The 21,084-nt window shown below is 45.4% G+C and overlaps 1 protein-coding gene across 1 annotated transcript in view; it reads right to left on the reverse strand.

The window, feature by feature from the left end:
• The window catches only part of SF3B1 (splicing factor 3b subunit 1), a 46,143-nt gene that overhangs the window by 3,642 nt on the left and 21,417 nt on the right, over positions 1-21,084 (reverse strand). Inside the window, 17 exon segments of the mRNA XM_048483963.1 lie at positions 2,631-2,762; positions 10,077-10,197; positions 11,059-11,170; positions 11,362-11,544; positions 12,407-12,628; positions 13,202-13,327; positions 15,013-15,159; positions 15,249-15,394; positions 16,178-16,448; positions 16,971-17,057; positions 17,407-17,586; positions 18,241-18,342; positions 18,435-18,632; positions 19,568-19,689; positions 20,417-20,462; positions 20,464-20,562; positions 20,564-20,646. Coding sequence (XP_048339920.1) covers positions 2,631-2,762; positions 10,077-10,197; positions 11,059-11,170; positions 11,362-11,544; positions 12,407-12,628; positions 13,202-13,327; positions 15,013-15,159; positions 15,249-15,394; positions 16,178-16,448; positions 16,971-17,057; positions 17,407-17,586; positions 18,241-18,342; positions 18,435-18,632; positions 19,568-19,689; positions 20,417-20,462; positions 20,464-20,562; positions 20,564-20,646 — 2,377 coding nt within the window.

Genomic DNA, 21,084 nt, shown 5'->3' on the forward strand with positions numbered 1-21,084 from the left:
TGTAACCACTCCTGACATATGTAACAATTGCCATCTATGCATTCTTTCCTTGACCTACGCTTTATGGTTTTGCACACTTGTTAGAGAAGTATGCCTCCCCTGGCCTGACTGACTCACCGGAAAGAGTTATTGATGTTATCCTGTTGCAGGCGGACAGCCAGGTGGCTTCATGCTGAGCACAATTGTAGTCCAGGCACCAAATGCTTGCTCTGGGAATTTGTGAGAGGGGAAGCTAAGGGAATATATGGGTCTAACCTTGCCAGTTAACACAGAACTGGCTTTCTCTCAATCTATTACTGGTCTACCTCTTCAGTAAAGGCTGCTGCTTCGTATGTTAGAGTCTGTTTACTGAGCAAAGACCCAGGGATCTAACACTGCCACTCCTGGTCGTCATTCCTTGATTCTGCCCTGAGTTGGCAAATGAAACTCAAACATTCTTTTGGCTCAAATCATGCCCATTAAGGAGGATTCTATGGAACCTCCAATTATATATTCTCCTTCAGTAGCTACAACCAATCCTATCATTTTAATATATCTGTAAGAATTAGACTTCACCCCAAGGCGCACTGGTAGAACACGTAACAGAATGGATGGTCTCATATGGGGGGGAAAAAATCTCAGGAAACAAAACTATGATTTAATGTATTGTTGAAGCCTTTCATGGCCTAAATCACTAGGATGTTGCAGGGTTTCCGGGTTGTATGGCTGTGTCCCAGTAGTATTTCCTCCTGTCGTTTCGCTGGCATCAAAGAGGCAGGCAAAACATCAGGAGAAAATACTACCGGAACACGGCCATACAATCCAGAAACCCCACAACATCCTAGAAACTATGATTCTCATGGGGCTGTACACATCTGGCAAATAAAATGCCAACAAAGAATTTATAACTAGGAAACTGGAGTATCTTAATAAAGCCTTCATGACTGGCCAGGTTATACTGGTTCCCTACTTGTCCCATCCTGAATACCATATATACTCGCATATAAGTCAAATTTTTCAGCACATTTTTTGTGCTGAAAAAGCCCCCCTCGACCTATACGCGAGTCAGGTGTATTTAAAAAAATATTTTAGGTGTTTTTACTTTGTTGGCCACCAGGGGGCGCAGTTTTTAGGCTAGCTGCACCAAAATTTCAGGGATTTTTCAAGAGACTCTCCTGATGATACCACCCAAGTTTAGTAAAGTTTGGTTCAGGGGGTCCAAAGTTATGGACCTCCAAAGGGGGTGCCCCATCCCCTATTGTTTCCAATGGGAGCTGATAGCAGATGGGACTACGAGGGTCCCTAACTTTGGACCGCCTCAACCAAACTTCACCAAACCTGGGTGGTATCATCAGGAGGGTCTCCTAAAGATACTCTGAAATGTTGTTACTGCTAACATAAACATTCCTCCCCTGACCAAAAATCCAGTTTTGAAGGATTTTGTGTTTCAGCTTGATTGCTGGTTGAGTTAAGGTTTTTGTACTTTTAAAGTTATTGTTGAGACCATATTGTTTTTGTTGACCCTCTTTTCCACTTACACAGCTAATTTACTGTTTTTCTTGGAAATAAATATTCAAAAACATTTAACCTACTGATGCCTCAATTAATGTAATTTTATTGGTATCTATTTTTATTTTTGAAATTTACCAGTAGCTGCTGCATTTCCCACCCTCGACTTATACGCGAGTCAATAAGTGTTCCCAGTTTTTTGTGGTAAAATTAGGTGCCTCGACTTATATGCGGGTTGACTTATACACAAGTATATACGGTATACCCTTTTCCACCAAAAGAATTAAGCAGAATTGTAACTTCACCAGCCACATGCAGGACTCTTTTTTTTAGAATGCTCCTGAGTATTCTAAAACAAAGACGGTTCAGCATACTGAACAAAGATGGTTCAGTATGAAGTTATAACTCTACTTAGATTTTTTGGTGGAAAAGCGTATAGTTATAGGGATCCATGCGATGGTCACCTCCAAAGTGGACCACTGTAACTCACTCTACACAGGGTTGCCCTTGAGGCTGATCTGGAAACTCCAAGTGGTTTAAAATGCAGCTTATGGTGACACCACAGCAAGTGAATATCCATCCAGTGCTCTGCCAGATGCATCAGTTTCCAGCAGAGTACTGAATCAAATTCAAGGTTTTGATACTAACCTTCAAAGGCCTAAACCTTTGTATCTGCACTACTGTTTCTCCAAATACACGCCCCCGACCCCCGAGAGTACTTCACTCTATGGATAACAACTGGCTGCCCTCAACCAGGGCCAGAGTCAGGGCTTTTTCAACTCTGGTGGAATGTTCTATCCAACAAGACCTGCGGGATCTATCACAGATCTGCAGGGCCTGCAAGATGCAGCTGTTCAACCATGACTATGGTTGAGGGCAGAATAACTGGCCTCCCTGTCCCCTTCCTCCTCCCCTTCTTTTCCCTCCCTTTCTCCTCTAATTCATGCCCCTTAGTTACTGACTACTGAGATGCCAAAGCAACTGTGGGATTGGTTCACTTTCATTGTAAATCTATTGTTTGAAGCTGCCAGGAATCCCTTTACAGGGAAGTGCGGCCGATAAATCAAACTAGAATAAACACTCAAATTATTTATCCTTTACAAAACTGTTCTCTTTCATTGCTAAAAAATGCAGATACTCACCCAATAGCTTTTGCAATATAGCCAAATGTATTGACGGTTGCCCTCCGGATAGCTTTCTTGTGTGCTTTTAACAACTCAAGCAACTCAAAGCAAATCCTCATCCACTCCCTGGCAGAGACATATTCTGCCCCCCTAAATAAAAAGAGAGAGTATTTCTGCTTTAGAAAAGTTAGGCAATATTATTATGTAAACATCTTGATTTACAGTATACTGTGAATAGGGGTTACAGGACTGCATCTAAGATGATAACAAGGGGCGAAAAGCAAACACAGTACGGCTTCAATTCACACCATGGCTGACAAAACGGAGCATAGTTTCTGTACCTCCCAGATGTTCCCCAAAACAATGTTTCTGGGTAAACAGCTGGATGGCATGGTGAGAGTTGGGGGTTTGCCACATGAAGAGAACCGGTAACCTCCTCACTGCCTCTGCCAAAGAACTCTTTGACAGGATTGAACCCATACATTTAAATGGCACCATTAAAAAAAATCTGATGAATAAATTATTTGTGAGGATCTAACAATATACAATATTGAACGAGGAAGAACAAGCCACTGTAAAGATGTTGCTTTTTCCTTTCCCAGCTCTTGCGACCTTGGCAACTCGAGCATTCCTCGAGTGATTCGAAAGCATGGTGTCAATAACCGGTAGAAGGGCAAGCTAACCTTGCTACTCGCTTGCATCCTATGTGTTAGTAGCAAGCTAAGTTTTGAGTCTTTTCACTGCGGGGAACCCATGTCACAGGGCCTTCCAAGGAAGAGGGGATTCGGACTCGTAAAAGCAGTCTGTTTGTTTGGGAAAAGTCAGATTCAGCATCTCGTGTGTGTGTATCATGGAAGCTTAAGAATAAAGATCCTTCAATGGTTACTCTATTCTGGTCCTTTCTGGTTCTCTACATTATGCTGAATCTCCTACAACTTTCCTCCACGTTGTGAACCCCTGATGTCGTCCAACATGCAGAGGTTGAAATTTGCATTGTGAATCGCTGGAGGAGAGGGCCCGGTAACCCCCAAAGAGGGTTTGGTCCCCCCTCTCTCAGTCTTCCACTGAACATGCAGGAGGAACCTCTGAGGAGTCCTATCTCCCTGAGTCACCCTCTCCAAGCCTGCGGCTTAGCCCGTGAAGTATGGCCCTTCTTACACCTCGAGGAGCAGGTGACTGGGAGGCTGCCGGATGGCTAGGCATACGGTGTCCGGGCCCGGAATCGCCTAGGGAGGTCCGCCCAGGAGTACATTACGATCCAGGCGGAGGGGTGTCGCAATGGATCGAGCCCTCTCGTTGAACAGTGCTTTATGTCACCACGCAGCACCAACATAATATGGATTACACATAAACCCGATCATGAAAGCGCTTCCTGAGGAGATGGGGGATTTCGTCCACCATTCATGGAGATGACACGCAAGAGTCTTTGGAGAAGTTCCTAGGAACAGCTTATCTGGAGGACCCGCCGCCCGACCGGAATAGCACTGGCAGAAGTACCGGGCGCAGCGTCTGAAAGAGCCGCGACCCTGGCACCTCGAGACTTCACAGTTAGAAGTCGGCTCTACCGTCCGGGCGGAGGGTTGTTTTACTGGACCAGGCCAACTGGATGCCTCAGCGGCTCCCGAGTCCAACTGGACCTTCCCAGATGACAGCGAATCCAGGAACCAACTGGAAGAAGGGAATGAGAGAACTCCTCGGAGACTACTGCCTTGCCTTACCGACCAGCGACCCGGTAAGCCAACCAGGCTGCCCAGAGGGCTTAACGGCAATGGGAAGCCCAGATGGAAGGGACTGAAGAAACTAGCGGAACGATTGGGAATTGGAGCGCGAGGAATTGGAGGAAGGAGCGGGAAGCCTTCCAGGAAGGAGATCTGCGACCAACAAAGCGCCCGGTTGTTCCAGGCCGGAGATGGACAAAGAGGAACGAGGCGGCTTAGATGCGGCCGGCAGTACTCTACAAGATCTCACAGTCCATGATAAAAGTTATGGAACAATCCCGGATGCGACCTTCAACATCAACGTGAATGTGTGAAGGCGTTACACAAACACATGAAGCGGAAGCAACGGCAGCGGCACAACGGGCCGAGCGGGAACGCACTCAAAGGGAGCGAGATGCCCTAGAGAGCTGAGAGAAAGGGTTACCATGGCGTAGCCGTCGTGAGCAAGAGCTCCTCGAACGAGAATAGAGCCCTCCAAATACAGCGTGAAGGTCGGATAGGGCCGCGCTTGCCTGTAGCCCCCCCTTGTGCCGCACCAGTTGCCAGTAGTTCCTGCGGCTAGGGATGCGTATTCCGGTCGGCTCAACCACCACACCAAGGAGAGTTCAACGAAGTTGCCGCCACGGCATGGCCCGCGACAGGCCCCGATGCAAGCCTCCTCAGCCAACCCGTGCCGATAATTCAAGCTCCTCTGCCCGCGACCCGAGGAAGCGCCCACTGAGCCTCCAGCCAGAGGTTACCTTTCGCCCGCCTATTCCGGCTCCGTTTCGAATGAACAAGAATTGCATTCCAAACTGCCTTACTTTCATTTTGCAACTCTTGATGCTCATATGCTGGAATTTTGATGACATGTATGTAAGATCGAGGCGAAAAAAGTACGTTGGATATCGGATCAGTCCTAGATGGTGAAGCGGCCCAATGGTTCGAGTAGAGCTATATGGAAAGTGGGGCAGATGAAACCCACTCTGTAGCTGAGCTGCTGCAGGGTCTCCGTCTTTCGCTTCCAGGATCCGGATGCGGAAAATAAAAGCGATTCATACGGTCAAGCGACCATCAAACAGGGCTAACCGACCCTTTGCTGAATTTGCCAGCGAATTCCGAGGCAGCAGCCAGTAAACTCCCTGATTGGCCGGAAGGTATGTGAAATGCGCAAATTATTTCTTTGGAAGACTGTAAACAATGATGATTCCGAGAAGGCGGTGTTATATCGTGGAGCCTCAAACGATCGCAGAATGGATTCCACAGTCGAACGTTGATTTCCACCACGTCTCCTGACTCCGCAAGCCAGATCCGGGAAAACAACCCCTCCAAAAGCCACCAAGCGGAAACAAGCCCGGCCTCTGCACTTGCCAAAAGTCCGGCTGACACGACTCCTGCTGAGACTACATCGGAACGCCGTGTCGCGGTTGGAGTCTGTGTCTTTATTAGCGGAGAGTCCGGATCACCTGGCTGCCAACTGGCTCCCAAAGAAACAAAAACTCCTACTCCAGCTCCTTGCACCCAAACGCCAAAGGGCTCCACGCCGGTCCGGACTCGTTAAAAAAATACATGCAGGGCACTGCAAAAACAGTTAGCTTGGAAAGGCGAGGGAAGATGATGATTTCGTTGCGGTGATCCCGATGGGGGTGGGTGGAAGCCTACTTCGGTCGAAGCCCCGATGGATGGAGACCTTGGCGCCAAAGATGCGGTGGTAGTGATGGTGGTGCCCCCATCACTTTAATGACTTCTCTTGCCAACCCACAAAATAAAATCGTGTATTTTTGGCTCGCGCCTCTGAAGTTGACTCAGGTTGCTCTCCTCAATTGCTTGTATAGGAGACCCTGCTAGGTGGCAGAGCAACTTGGTCTGGGAAAAGCGCATAGCATTGGTCAAAGCTCCATTACCTTTCACCCAAATGGATGGCAGATCCAGTAGGGACTGAAGGGCCCGTCTGGACTTCGCTTAAGAACAAACCCGGTGCTTCTACGATGTAATTGCAGAACATTACTGGGAAGCTACGCCCAGTTTCATTTTGGCGCCAGTAAAGCCAAACACCCCATAGTTTTGGGAATGCCTTGGTTTGGTGCTATCTCATGAGACCCACAATACTATGGAAGCAGCGCATTGTCCGGTTCTACCGAACCTCGCGTCGCGAAGGGATCACATGCATGAAGGGGAAACCACTCTGAGAACCCCTCAAGAAAATCCTACCGATTCCTGCAGATTCGCCGATCGTCAAACGAAGTGTCACCCGCATTCTTCGATTTAGCTGGAGTTCCCCAGAAGTTTATTGGGATCTTTCCAAAGTCTTTGAGGAACAGGAGTGTGACCTAGCTACCCCCCCATAGAGACACTGATTGCAAGATTCTCCTGGTAACCCGGTAGCAAAGTAGCTTCCCAAGGAGGTAGGAGTTTATAGAATGTAAGCCCGGTAGAGGAACGGAATCTCTGAGCCTTAACGGATAAAATTCTAAAACGTGGATTCCATCCGGACGGGCCACTAAAAGCACTCCACGCCCGCGCCGGTTCTTTTGTTAAGAAGAAGGATGGCACACTTAGGTTGTACACCAATTATAGAGGGCTCCAATGCAGATTTCAATGTCAAATCATAATATCCATTGCCCCTGATCAAAGGGATCTGCTTTGATGTCCCTCGGTAAAGGACGGCATTTTTACTAAACTCCGGATCGTACGAAGCTATGCCATTATCGAGTACGCATGTACGCCGAAAGGCTATGGAGCATTTGACAGCTTTTAATACTTCAAGATTTGGCCAATATGGAATATCTCGTAATGCCTCTTCGGATTATCTGGAGCGCCCGGAGCCTTCTATGTCTCTCATTAATGACCAGTGCTACAGGATTTTTTTTTATGTATAAAGGGGTTGGTGAAGTGTACTTTAGGCCACGTTCTGATATATACCTCGCAAAATCCTTAGAGGAACGGACGTCTAACAGTTGGTCCTGTTCCAGTGTTGCAACGACTCCTCGATCACTTCCCTCTATGCAAAATTATCCAAATGTTGCTTCCATCAGTCATCCATTGATTATTTGGGTTATCGAATTTCCTGCCTGAAGGTCTGGAAATGGATCCACGGCTAAAGTTCGCGGCCGTGGGTGGATTAGCCCACGCTAGCGACGCTTCGCATAAGGCGAACTTCAGTCGCTTTCTCAGGGAGTCTCGCTAATTTTTTATCGTGACTTTATTCCCCCAGTTCTGCCTAAGCTTTGCCCTACCTCTGTACTGATTTTATTACGCGACTAAGCGGTAAGAGAGCCTTACGGCTGCACAAAACCGGGGGCGCCCTTCAATGGTCCTCTGCCTGTCGGGAATCATTTCACCTTTGCTTAAGATCATGCGTTCACCACTGAACCTGTGCTGAAACACCCTGATCGGAATGTACCGTTTGTGGTGCATGTAGATGCCCTCGGACAAAGCTTTAGGAGCCGCCCTCTTCTTGCAGAAAAAAATAAAGATGACAAACTTGTGCCGTGGTTGCTTATCTTATCGAAAAAATTTGCAGGTCCTGAACTCCAATTGGACTGTGGGTGACAAAGAGACAGTGAAAACGGCCATTAAGGAAGCGCTCAGCACCTGGCGTCACTCGGTTGGAAAGGATGAAAGTGCCCTTCCAGGTCTGAGGTCTGATCACAAGAACTTTGGCAGCCCTCTCCACCCCCCCCTGAAAATGTCTGCCAAGCAATTGCGGTGGAGCAGATTTCTTCTTCTCAGAGTTCCAGTTTACAGTTCCACTTTTTTTCCGGGAAGAAGAACAACAAATTGGCTTCCGATGCCTTGTCCCACCTTACCCAAAGGGACGGACTCTTCTACTCTGAGCCATCCCTGTAGCACCATCCTTTCTCCTGTTCAGCTTTGGATTGGCGGTTACACGTTCTCAGGCTTCCAGTCAACAAACCCCTCCCTCTCCGGACATTCGGACTTCGTTTCCCCTTTTCTTCACATCAACCTTGATGGAGGCGGGTTGAGAGAAGACGTTCCTACTGGCAGAATCCGACCCTCTCTTACGTTTGGAAGGGGTGTATGGAGGAGAGGCGCAGTGTTGGTATCGTCCCGCCTTCTCGCTCGTGAAGTCAGTCCTCCTTAGCTGGCCACGATGCCAGTTGCAATGCTAGGACATTTCGGATTTTAAAAAACATTGCACCTGCTGCTCGCCGTCAGTTTTGGTGGCTGCATCCATGCGTAAAGACATTGAATCTTTACATTAAAGGGGTGCCCAGTATGTGCAGAAGCCAAATCCATCCCAGAGCAAAACCCCACGGATTGTTGCACCCTATCCCGGCGGCTGCCCGACCCTGGCAGGTTATATCCATGGATTTTATTACAGATCTCCCGGAAAGTCACGGAAACACGGTGTTGTGGGTGGTGAGTGCGACCTTTTTCCAAGCAGGCGCATTTTATACCATGCTCCACTCATTTCCTTCCAGCTCCCAAACTGGCCAAATTGTTTATACAACATGTCTACCGTTTACATTCCTCTCCTTCTGATAAGGTGATTTCAGATAGCCAAGGGCCCCAATTCATTTCCCAAATTTTGGAAGGCGTTTTTGGGGAGTTGCTGAGGGACCTCGCCATCGGCTGTCGCCGCCCTACCATACATGCAAAGTTTACGGTCAGTCGGAACGGACCAACAGAACATTGGAGCAGTACCTATGTTGCTACACTGCAATTATCACTTCCAGGATAGTGGGTTAGTGACCTACTACCATTTGGCTTGGAATATGCTTTACAATAATGCCGTTCATAGCAGTACTCTCCAAAACCCCTTTTGAAGGGGTGCTCGGGACGATCTTTCCCTCCTCTGCCTCAACTCCCATCCCAGAGCGTGCTGCAACCCCTGAGTTTGATCAATGGATTCAATCCTTTGGCAGAGGGATGGAAGCCGGTCTCAACTTCCTCCTCCAGCAAGCCCAGAATTAGCCCAGAAAACCCAGGCTGGGACAAGCATCGTTCAGAGTTTCCGTTACAAGTTGGTGCATTAGGGTTTACTTATCTACAAAACCTCAGGGATGTGCACAAATATTCCAAGCTGGGCAAGAAATTCATAGGGCCATTTCGGATTACAAAAAGTGATTAATGATGTGTGACTGCTGCGTTTGGAACTCCCTAACTTCCCTTAGTAACATTCATCCTGTCTTTCATTCCGAAGCTTACCCAAACGGGCTCCAGATTCCGCATGCCTGGCACGACCCTCGAGACAATTCCCCGCCAGTGATTATTGATCGGGCACAAGCATTATGAAATTGACGCCCATTCTAGACTCCCATTTCTTACGCAAACGCTTGCAGTATTTAGTTTCTTGGGTGGGCTATCCTTCTGGGCATAACCAATGGGTATATGTAGAGGATATTAATGCGCCCCCGTTAATTTCTGCTTTTCATAAGTCCTTTCCCGACAAGCCTGGGGGAAGTGGGGGGGAGACATCTTAAGGGAGGCGGAGTGTAAAGATGTTGCTTTTTCCTTTCCCAGCTCTTGCGACCTTGGCAACTCGAGCATTCCTCGAGTTGGGCTGTGAGGCAAGCTAACCTTGCTAATCCTTATCTATGTGTGTGAAGCTAGTTTTGAGTCTTTCATGGGAACCTGTCTGGGGCCTCGAAGGAGGGGGGATTCGGACTCGTAAAAGCAGTCTGTTTGTTTGGGAAAAGTCAGATTCAGCATCTCGTGTGTGTGTATCATGGAAGCTTAAGAATAAAGATCCTTCAATGGTTACTCTATTCTGGTCCTTTCTGGTTCTCTACAGCCACCTTACCTGTCTGCAATACGGCCAACCAGGTCGATACAATTCTCCTGCACTTTCTCGTGTCTGTTCTTCAAGATAGGTGTGAGCCTTGGCAGCAAGTCTTTGATTGGAGGCGTCATCTTGTGCATTCCTGTTCAACACATAGCAAAACCATAGATCTCTGATTCTCTTTTCTTAAAGATGTTATGCACATTTAGCAAAGGCAAAAAGGCAGCTAACTGACTAAACATACATTGTGGGAAAGTGAATCAAAGGGGGTAGATAAAATGATTAATCACACTATGAAAAGAGGATAATAATATGCCAATTCAACTTTTATTTTGTGAGAAAAATTCTAAAAATTTATAATAGTAACCATTCATCAGCGTTTCTTTGCCTATTTTGGATTACTAGAATTTATATTAATAATGGGAATTATTGCTAATGGTTTTTGACTTTTATATATGTATAATTTTGTTTCATTTCAGTCTTTAGAATTAATTGCAACGATTTGATTTTCTCTTTTTTGTTCTGTTAGCTCTTATCTATAAAAAAAATTCTAAACCCACATACATAATAAAACTACATTTTTAACCACTAAAGAAGAGATGGTTTTTCATATCCTGCTTTTCTGAAAGTGCCTTCCCTTCCCCACAACAGACACCCTGTGAGGTAGGTGGGGCTGAGAGTGTTCTGAGAGAGCTGACTGACCCAAGGTCACCCAATAGGCTTCATGTCAAGGAGTGGGGAATTGAACCTGGTTCTCTAGACTACAGTCTGCCACTATTAACTACTATACGACACTGGCTCCCTCCACACTAATCCTGTACCCAACACCAATACATTATTAAAACCAGGACTAAAAGACAGCTACATAAAAACAACAACTAAAACACTGAGTGAAAAGGTCAGATAATTGAGGGAATGAAACAAAAAAAATCTTCACCCGCTGATGCAAGATAGTAAGAGAAGGGGACAGATGAAAGAGTTGCAGAGCTTTGGTGCCACTTACCAATGACATTCACAATGGCTTTAAGTGCTCCTAGGATACTGCCCAAAACTTCAGGGTATTCTTCACCCAGGTATTCATACAACACCACACCCAAGTGCCCCATCAATTTTTCCTAGGGGAAAGAAGAAAAAAAAAAGCGAGTCAGTTTGTAACCCCATTCGCCTCTAAATGAAACAAAAAACATGCCTCCAGCACAAAGAGTCAATGCAAGTGGAAGAGTCTCTTGCTGGCTGAAAGAAGACACCATCAACAAGAGTTGGAGGATCTAACTCCAAGTTTAAGAAAGAACAGAAAAATGAATACCTCTTGACACGTCTTCATTACGACTGCAGTACGAGATATCAGGTCGGCAGCCTGCTGTCTTACTTTGGCCGATTTGTTGTTTAGACGCCACAAAACTGTACCACAGATCTGGGGCAGGTACGGCTTGACTCGCTTGCCGAGAGCGTTAACCACTGTGCCAAAGCCATTCAACATCACAGAGTCCTGTTTACAAAAAAAGGTTCAAAACACACTATTTTAATATTGGTCTATCATCAACATTTTAATTCACTTTGAATCACCGAATAGGCAAGCACCATTGGAATTATCAGTTGTTCACTCCTCCAATATCTGTCCATCAATAGGTAAAGAGAGTAACACAGGTATCCAGAGGGGTTTTCAACCTCAAACTAAAACCAGACTGGTGGTGAAGTTAGAACAGATTAGGATATGGGAGACAAAGAGTTTGAATCCCCACTCGGTCATGGAAGTCCGTGAAGTGGTTGTGGGCCAGGCAGAAACCCTCAGAATAATCTATTTCACAGGGTTGTTGTGAGAATAAAATGGAGAAGAGAATGACACAGTCCTATCTGAGTTCCCACTGGCGAGAAAGGAGGGTTATACACGAAGAAGATAAATCAATAAAGTAACTTCCCCTTGACAGATGCTTAAAGACAATGAAGCTGGACTAATGAGTTGCATGATAAGATGGAAATGTATCTGTTTACAAAAGCAAACAAAAAGCTGGCTCAAGCCATGGGTGGGAGGGGGTAGTGGCAAGAAGTCTGGGTGCTCTCTCCCCCAACTCAAATAGACAATTAGCACTGATCGCATACTAACCTGGGAAGGAACGAGCGCTTGAATCTGGATAACATTCTCTATTGAAGCTTTATGGGAGGGCCGAGGGCTCCATAGTACTAAGCATGCTTTCACCTGCACATGGTCTCACATTCGATCTCTGGTCTCGCCAGTTAAAGGAGTTCAGAGAGTAGGAAAGATCTTCCTCTGTCCAAGAAGGTAACACTGAGCTATGGCAGCCAATGGTCTGACTTGGTTATTCTAAGCTTAGCCTTGCACAGATTCCTACCTCTGTGGTCTGCTCCTGGAAGGCATACAGAATGCCATCAATCAGTTGCTCTTCCAGCTTATGGTCGATGTCAGCAGCTCCCAGGTTCCCCATAATCTTCTCAATGGTCTCCATCACCATTTTTCGGTACTGCTCAGCTTCGTCTTTCAGATCATCCACAATCCTGGAAATAATTTCAGCAGCACCAACTTTGTTGGCCAACTCCACGGTTGTGTCAACCAGCTGAAATGCAGGCACACACACAGAGAGAAAAACAGTTTTGAGCAAACCAGCAGTGATCACTTGAGAAACCCAAAATGAAAAAAGAACACCCCCCCACCCCCACCTCAAACAAATCTATTTACTGGAAATAAAAGCAGTAACTGGGGGAGTAGTAGAGATTCCAGTCATGCAGCATAATAATATTTGGAAATGTTAGGACTAACAGTTCTTCCTGATTCATGTAACTATTTGGATAGATTAAAATATATTTCTGTCAGCTAAATACAAAATTGAAACGCTAAACAGCCTGAGCTAGGACAACTGGATCCAGGGGGCCTTTTGGCAACTATGCTTCTAAGAGTTGGCCCTTGGGCATAAATCTTATCCTTGCACACAAATAAATAGGACCACTACTGAATACCTCCCTCACAGCAACTTAAGAGAGCTGTGTAAATTTCTTAGTAGTTCAACCCTGTTTTCTTCCAAAGACTGATTTTGAACTATTCAAGGAGTATTGCTTGAAACCCAAACACTTCCATCTTGTCCATGATACCCACAAATCAAAGTCTCCTGCAAACTAAAAGCCAACCACACCTGTCGGTAATTTCTTCTGTCCAGGGCCATCCTGTGCTGCCAAAAGTGCTTGAAAAACGGAGGGAGAATCTCAGTTTTAATGTAGTTTGCTTCAACCCCATCTGTGCCACAACACTGCTTGACCACCTGGAAGGGAGGGAAAGAAAGCCAGCCAGCATGAATTTCCTATTTCTCCAAAAGAATAAAGAGTAATATTACAAGTTGTTCTGCATACCTACTTCGGAAAAGGAGCCAGATGAACATTAAAAATACTGGCTGTTGCAGGTTTTCCAGGCTGTGCGGCCATGGTCTGGTGGGTGAAACATCAGAAGCTAAAACCACCAGACATTAGGATATGCAGCCCGGAAAGCCCACAGCAGCCAGCTGATTCCACCTGTGAAAGCCTTCAACAATACAATGTTAAAGATAATTAATATGATCTGTTACTTGGGGGTGGAATTAAACTGCTCAAGTACTTCTCCACACAGGTCCAGCGTACAGAGAACAAATTAGCTCATTTTTATTCTGTGCTCAAAGCAATCAAGTAAAACATTATCCAGTATCAAGTAGATCATAAGACTATATAATAAATCTAACAGGAAAAGGAGGCATGGCACCGGATCTCTCTTACACTTCTATTTATAATGATGGTGATGACATTTGTGCAGCATCAGCTGGCACATCAAGAGATGAAATTTTTCTCTCCACTCCCAACACAGGTACATTTGGAATTGGTAAATTTGCTGCCCTGGCAGATGTCAGTCTGAGTGTTGAAGAGTTAAAGCTTGATTTGAAGTTTGTTTCTACCTTCAAGTATTGTGTCATATGTACGATTAGTTTTTATTGATAACAAACGAAACTGAAATAACTGGCTTAGAAATACAAATACACATCATGCCTTTCTCCATCGCGGTTTTGATATATCATGGGTCGGCATAGAAATTAAATAGGAATTTGGGGGGAGTTTTGTGTAAGGCCAGCAGACAGCATAGAAAAAGTTTAGAAACTCAAAAATGCATAAAATATATGTATAGTATATCAACATATTTTATCTTTTCATACCGCAAATATACACAAACATTTCCCAACCAAGGAAGGCTCCTTATGTTGGATGAAGGTTTCAGCTGACTGAGCAAAGGGGTAGGGCACAAACCCGTCTCTCAAGGAGAGTGAACATGGGCTGATCTTCTCTTGTTGAGCTTTATTTGTTGAGTTTCACATTGCACCTTGTTATATTAAGCTACGAGTTTAGCACAAATGAAAAGTAGATAAAACAAGCTTAGAGAAGGAGCTGGGAAGTTCTCAATTCAAAGCTTTGCTCAATCAAGCCTTGGGCAAACCTCGGTGTCTCGATCACAGGCCCTCTTTTGCATGCTGGGATAATATGATTCGACCTTTCAGGATTAGTGTAGAGACACAACTGTTTTAAACGCTCAGGATACAAGCTGAGGAGGTTTGGCCACCATGTAGTAAATTTGTATTTTTATCATTCAGTACAGTGGAACTGTTACAATCTCTTCTCCCACGCAGAAGCGGAAACCCCTTCCCTTCCCTGGGTGCACTTTTTTGGCAGCTAGCTTATGGCGACCCTGTATGGTTTCCCAGGCATGAGATGTTCAGAGCTGGTTGGCCATTGCCTGCCTCTTTGGAGCAACCTTGGAATTTGCTGATGGTCTCCCAAACAAGGACTAACTAGGGCCAGCCCTGCTTCGCTTCTGAGATCTGACGAGATCAGGCTAGCCTGGGGCTATCCAGGGCAGTTCAAATAACAGTTCAAATAACAGTTCAAATAACAGTTAAAAACACAGAATACTATCATGTTCCCACATTACCTTCAACACAATCTTTTTCATTTCTTCGTCAGGAGACTGGAACTCTCTGATAAGGATCAACATGACTTCTCTGGTGTAGTAATTGGCATACTCGGCATCCATCAGCGGAATCAGGTAACCAATGGCTTTCAAAAATGCAGCCAGACCCTATCAAAACATTAATGTGCAATTAAGCTGAAGAATATCCAAATAAGTAAATAAGAAATCAAGGAAAAGCCAGGAGGACGCGGACAGACCTTTCCCCTGTGTTGACGGATGCCCTTCCACAGGGGCTTCAGAACAGAGTCAAACGATTCTATGCCATATGGGGTGGCGGCCTCAGCTAAAGCAGCTATGGCCAAAGCACTGATGGTGCGCACTTTCTGCTGCTCGTCCACCAAGCCTGCAAAATAAATACAATGTGCCTTTCAGAGCCTAAGAAGGACCAAACATATAGAATTGGCTGAAATCAGCAAGCTGCCTTTCACACAACACATGAAGCTGTCTTATATCAGATGGACCCTTGGTCCATTAAGATGAGCACTGCCTGCTCTGAACGGCAGCAGCTCTCCCGGGGTCAAGGCACACGTCATTCACATGCACTACTTCCTGGTTCTTTTAGCTGCAGATGCCGAGGACTGAACCCGGGACCTTCTGTATGCAAAGCAGAGACTCTTCCACTGAACCACGGCACCTTCTTCCCCAGCAGTTATTTTTGGTGTATGCTTACATATGTAGGTTTAAATAGTTCTGGAGTCAGAGTCCACCGACGGCTCCTCACCCTGTTTTGAAGCATGGCGAAGTCAAGAAGTCCACCATCTCTGAGTGCACTGCACTGTATTCCCCCCACCCGCCAATACTTTGGTGTGGTTGTCAGCTGCTAAGACAAAGGCTCAATAAGACCCTGCCTACACCATGGCTTCCTCCTTCTGTTCAGCAGGAACACTCTGCTCTGCCATCATATTGCAAGGTGGTTTACCAATGTTATGTTCAGAGACAACTGGATACAAACTATGTCACATCCAAACTCAGCATTGCAGGACTGACTCATTGCCAATACTGACAGCCACAGTCTGTACTTGGCACAGGTGCAGCTATTGGGAATGTGGGTTTATTTCACGTGGTCCACAATCTCTACTACAACACACACACACACTGTCTCTAAGAGGGAGCGGAAGACACCTACCGTGCTCAATGATTTCCACCAGGCTTCTGAGATGAGGCAAAATGGCACAGCCCATCAGAATGGCAATCTGCTGGACGATCTTGATGCCCGTGTGCCTGGCTTGCCAGGACTTCTTGCTCTTACACACCGCTTTTAAGAAAGGGAGCAGAGAAGGAATGCCCAGAGCAGAGGCCACGACGGCAAAGGCTCGAGCCGTGGTGTTACGCACGTACTCATCCATGTTGTCGATATCAGGTCTCATAGTGGAGATCATGGTTGCCAGACCAGCCGCCTGGAAGACAAAAAGGAGCGGCTGGTCAAGTCACCTGAGACTCGAACCCTGAAGGGTAACTCCAGAAAATCCTTCCCCTGATCAGGGCACCGTGTGTGTTTGTGTGGAGAGGGAACTTTTACCAGTTGCTCCTGCCCATCAGCAGGCCCCACTTTGCTCCATGCACATTAAGGATCTCCAGTTGTCCAAAATGCAGCTCAAAAGGCATTTGAAAGGTGTGCACATGCGTCTCATTCTGTCAGCAAAGCTCGACTGACAATACTTAGGATCCAACCCTGGGTTTTTCTAAAAACCTACGTTGCGTGTTCCTGTGAGACTGTCATCAGTCTCCACTGCTTCAGTACTGCTATTTTTAAACGACATTTATTGTCCTGAGATTAGCATTCAAGTCAAAAAAGCACACTGACAGCAGCAAACACTACCCTAAAATGGCACATGACACAATCTACAGCTTGCCGTGGTGTGGTTTTGGACCTTTTCCACTCTTAGTAGAACTTATTAGGGAAAAGCATTGCTGGTTACCTTAGCCAAATTGGAGATGATTTCTCTGCCTTCCACCCTGGCATAGTAGTCTTCATCAATCAGCAGGGGTTCAATGACCACAAGAATCTGGAAGAGGAGTAAGAGTAAATATTACACAAAGATAGCCTTTAAGGTAGTGCTAAACTCAGACTGTTCTATACCCAAGGAAAGATTAATTTAAGATTGGATTTAAACCAAGGGCATTAGTTTCGCAGGAAAAACATTTTTTCTTCCCTCTGAATCCATTCCTATCATAATTTTAACTATCTTTTCACTCAGATATCCAGCACCACAGAGGAAGACACTTTGCAAGTTGATCAATCAATAATATATATGAACTAAAGAGGAGCCTGCCCTGGACGTCTTCTAGAAAAACAGTCAGCAAAATGTGCTTTCAGCCCCTTAAAATCAAAGTCCCAAGGGCAACGAAACTAACCTTATGCACGTACGGTCGGACCAAGTCATCCAATTTGTACAAGATCCGATCAATAACTTTAACAAGCAAATGGCGCTCTTGATCTTCAAGCGTTGGGGACATCAGCAGAGGTAAAATCTGATTGAAGAGGGGTCCTGCTCCAAATTCACGAGCTTTATCTGTAATCTGTCGCAAAGCAGCCTACGGAAACAGAACAATAGCTGGGGTTGAACTAAAACAGCCTGTTCCATCTACTCGAGGCACATCAGATCCAAGCATCCTGTGCATGAAGAGAATAACCCACAACATTTACTGAGACAGTGAAGATATTACCATCATGGCTCTTTACATACCCATTATGCTTTACAAATCGTACTAAGAAATAATTGACTATGAAATAATATATACTGTATATACTGGCGTATAAGACTACTTTTGAACCCTGGGAAATCATCTGTAAAGTGTGGGGTCGTCTTATATGCCGGGTACTCTTATATGGCAAGTATATCCCAAACTCTATATTTTAACTGGAAAAGGGGGGGGGGGGGGGCGTCTTATACGCCCAGTCGTCTTATACGCCGGTATATACGGTAATTAATATATAAAAAAATGAAAAATAGAAGCAAACAATCTTTTGATCTTTAGGAGGTAGAAGAAGATAATTTTATTTACGATGGCATTTATCAAGTTTTCTGTTTACTGATTGACTTTAAATTGTGATTTAATGTATTTTTGCTTTATACTATAAGGTGGTGTTCGGCTGATAAATGTTTTAAATAAATAAATGGAAACATTAAAACAAGGTAAAGTATTGGAGGCCAGAAAATCCAAAGAGACCAATGTGTTCTACCATACCTTCCTCATAGGCGGGGTGCCATTTTTAATCTTCAAAAGCAGTTTCATGATTTTTCTCTCTTTCTGTTCCTCTGGACTCAGGGTTGATTCGTCAACATCAACCTGCAATGGATTACAACCACTGTGATTAAAACATAGCCGCATCAACCCCTAACCAACACAAGATGACCATGTCACCCAGCCAGAAATCTCACCAGCAGTTTGTCAAAGTATTGTATGTCATCTGGCTTGAGGAAAGGCAGATTTCCAGAGGGCTGGTCGCTGACACTCTTCATGGTCCTGTCTTCAGTCTGCATATGGAAGCCAGTCATGCCCCCCAGGGGCGTGGGTGTGGCTGTAAGTTTACGAGCCGGAGTCCGAATAGGAACATAACCAGCTGGAGGAGGGAGAACCTGATGGAAAACAAGGAGTTAAAATAAATTAGGAGAGATCAAAACACTTCAACTGCCAAGTGGAATGATGTTTGGTTTGCAGACGAAGCATTTGTGGACTGCCCCCTCCCATGCTGCAGTGCTGCTTGCACTAGGGCAGGGGTCTGCAACCTGCAGCTCTCCAGATGTTCATGGACTACAAATCCCATCAGCCCCTGCCAGCATGGCCAAGCCAATTAGCCATGCTGGCAGGGGCTGATGGGATTTGTAGTCCATGAACATCTGGAGAGCCGCAGGTTGCAGACCCCTGCACTAGGGAAAGAATTCCGGGCTAGTTCCAGAGCAAGGTTTATGCAAGGATCCTCATCTGCCTAGCTATCTGTTCCTCACAGCAGCTATTTCTGACCCCAAGGAACACCTATTCTTGGGGTGTCAGGATCTGCTTGGAATAAAGGCCACACAGATCAGGAGGCTGCAGCGGGGATGGTGAGAGGGGACAGTAACCAGTTTCTTCTTCCTCTTCTGTTTTCAGCCATTTTACAAAACAAATGAAGGGAATAAAAAATTTCATTAGGCACAAGTCCCTTGAGAGAGCCTAAGCAACCATTTGGACCCCAGTCTACATCTGAAACTATTCCTGCTTGCTGCTTAAAACAAAGTGATAAAGAATGAAGTACAGTATAGCTCGGAAAACTTGTAAGTCACCATAAGTCATCAGGAAATGCCAATCAGATTCTAACCTTTACTGAAATCAGGAAAAACATTCCCCCAAGACATTATCTACAAGACACGGATGCAGCTTGCAAGAATTAAAGTGCGAAACGTTGAATCGGAAAAGAATTAAAGTAGGAATCTAAAAATAATTAAGACCACTGCATCAATAAATCTACACTAGGCACAGAATAAAAGCACAGGATTTCTAGGGATTCGTGTGACAGCTTGGACTTAATACTTACCCGATATCCTTCAGGAAACATGGCATCCAGCTCTTCATCAGACAGGGGCCTATTTCTCTCATCTATTTCTCTCTCCCATCGCCACGCCTGGAGCTGCTCAGGAGTCATGCTCATTATGTGACCTACATTGGGATCGAGACAAGAGGATGTTGCCTTCAACACACAAGAAAACCTCCCAGTCAAATACAAAAACTACCTTCAGAGAACATTTGTAACAATATGATCTTCATACATAACCAGGAACCAAATTCTATTTCAGCTAGCAGACAGTTTGGTTTTTTTTTTAAAAGAATATCTGTCTGTACAATAACATGTAGAGTATGCAGGAAACGCTCCAATTAATTTCGTGCAGCTAGGCAGCATTAAGGACAACAGTGGAATACTGAGGTCCATCACAAGCATTATTTCAAAAGAAAAAAAAGAATGCGATTTAAATAAAATTGATATGGGCTGCAATACTTAACACAGGGTTCCCCAACATGATACCCATTGTGCCTGCCAATACATCTCTTGGCACCTGCTGGGCGTTTCTGAAGGTGGGTGGAGCCACTGTAAGGCAGGGTTCGTTTCTAACCACCCACATTCAAATGAAAGGGTTCCAAATGAAGAAGACTGACAAACACCTGGGCTGTTCATTAACCAATGAACCACTTCATCTCTTCTTCAGCCTTTCCCGTGTAAGGAGGGAGGTCCTCCTTTTCACTCTGTCTTCTAATGGTAGCCATTTTGGGGTAGCACTCACCAACCCCTCCCAAAATTACAAAAGTACACACATGCACGCTTGGAAGTGGAGACCATTTGTTTCAAGTAAACGGAACGAGAACTGGACAGTTCACCAATCAATCATACCTGGGGTAGGAGTGGCCATGTTCATAGCTGGTGTAACAATGGGGTTTCCTAAGCAGGGTTAACATTGGTAGAGTGTCACTCCAGCCCATCTGGCTTGCAGGTAAGCCTCATCCTAACGCATTTTCTTTACTGGCCTTAGGGGTCGGGTGTTTCACCGATGGAATGCATTTCTGCACTGCAGCATCAGTGACGAGATGTTTCGGCCCATCCGCTCCCATGGCCAGGAGTATCTGGAAAACAAACAGCAGTGTTTTTCATTCTGGATTTAGCGCATGCGAAGAGAGAGAAGACGCAAGCTGAAAAGGAACAATGTTACAAAGTTGACAAAGCACTTTACACGGCTTGTACCTTCCACCTCAAACAGAAGGTTCAAAAGGGACCATAAACACTTTGATTGACACAAGAAGCAACCAAGGCTGTGGTGTTGGCTGGTAAAGGCTTCTGACTTTGTTGAAACCATCCCAAGTCTCATAGTGGGCAAAATTCAATGTGTAGGGCTGGGATTCAAATGCCTACTTTAAAAAATGCAACCCTAAGCAGGCCTATACAGAATTCAATGGGGCTTAAACCCAGGAAAGTAGCCTCAGGATGGCAGCTGCAGAATGGGTACAGCATCTGCAAGACCTGGGTTCAAATCTCAAAGCTTGCTGGGTGATCTGGGACCAATA

The sequence above is a fragment of the Sphaerodactylus townsendi genome, linkage group LG02 (assembly GCF_021028975.2).
Source record: "Sphaerodactylus townsendi isolate TG3544 linkage group LG02, MPM_Stown_v2.3, whole genome shotgun sequence".
Classification (NCBI taxonomy): domain Eukaryota; kingdom Metazoa; phylum Chordata; class Lepidosauria; order Squamata; family Sphaerodactylidae; genus Sphaerodactylus; species Sphaerodactylus townsendi.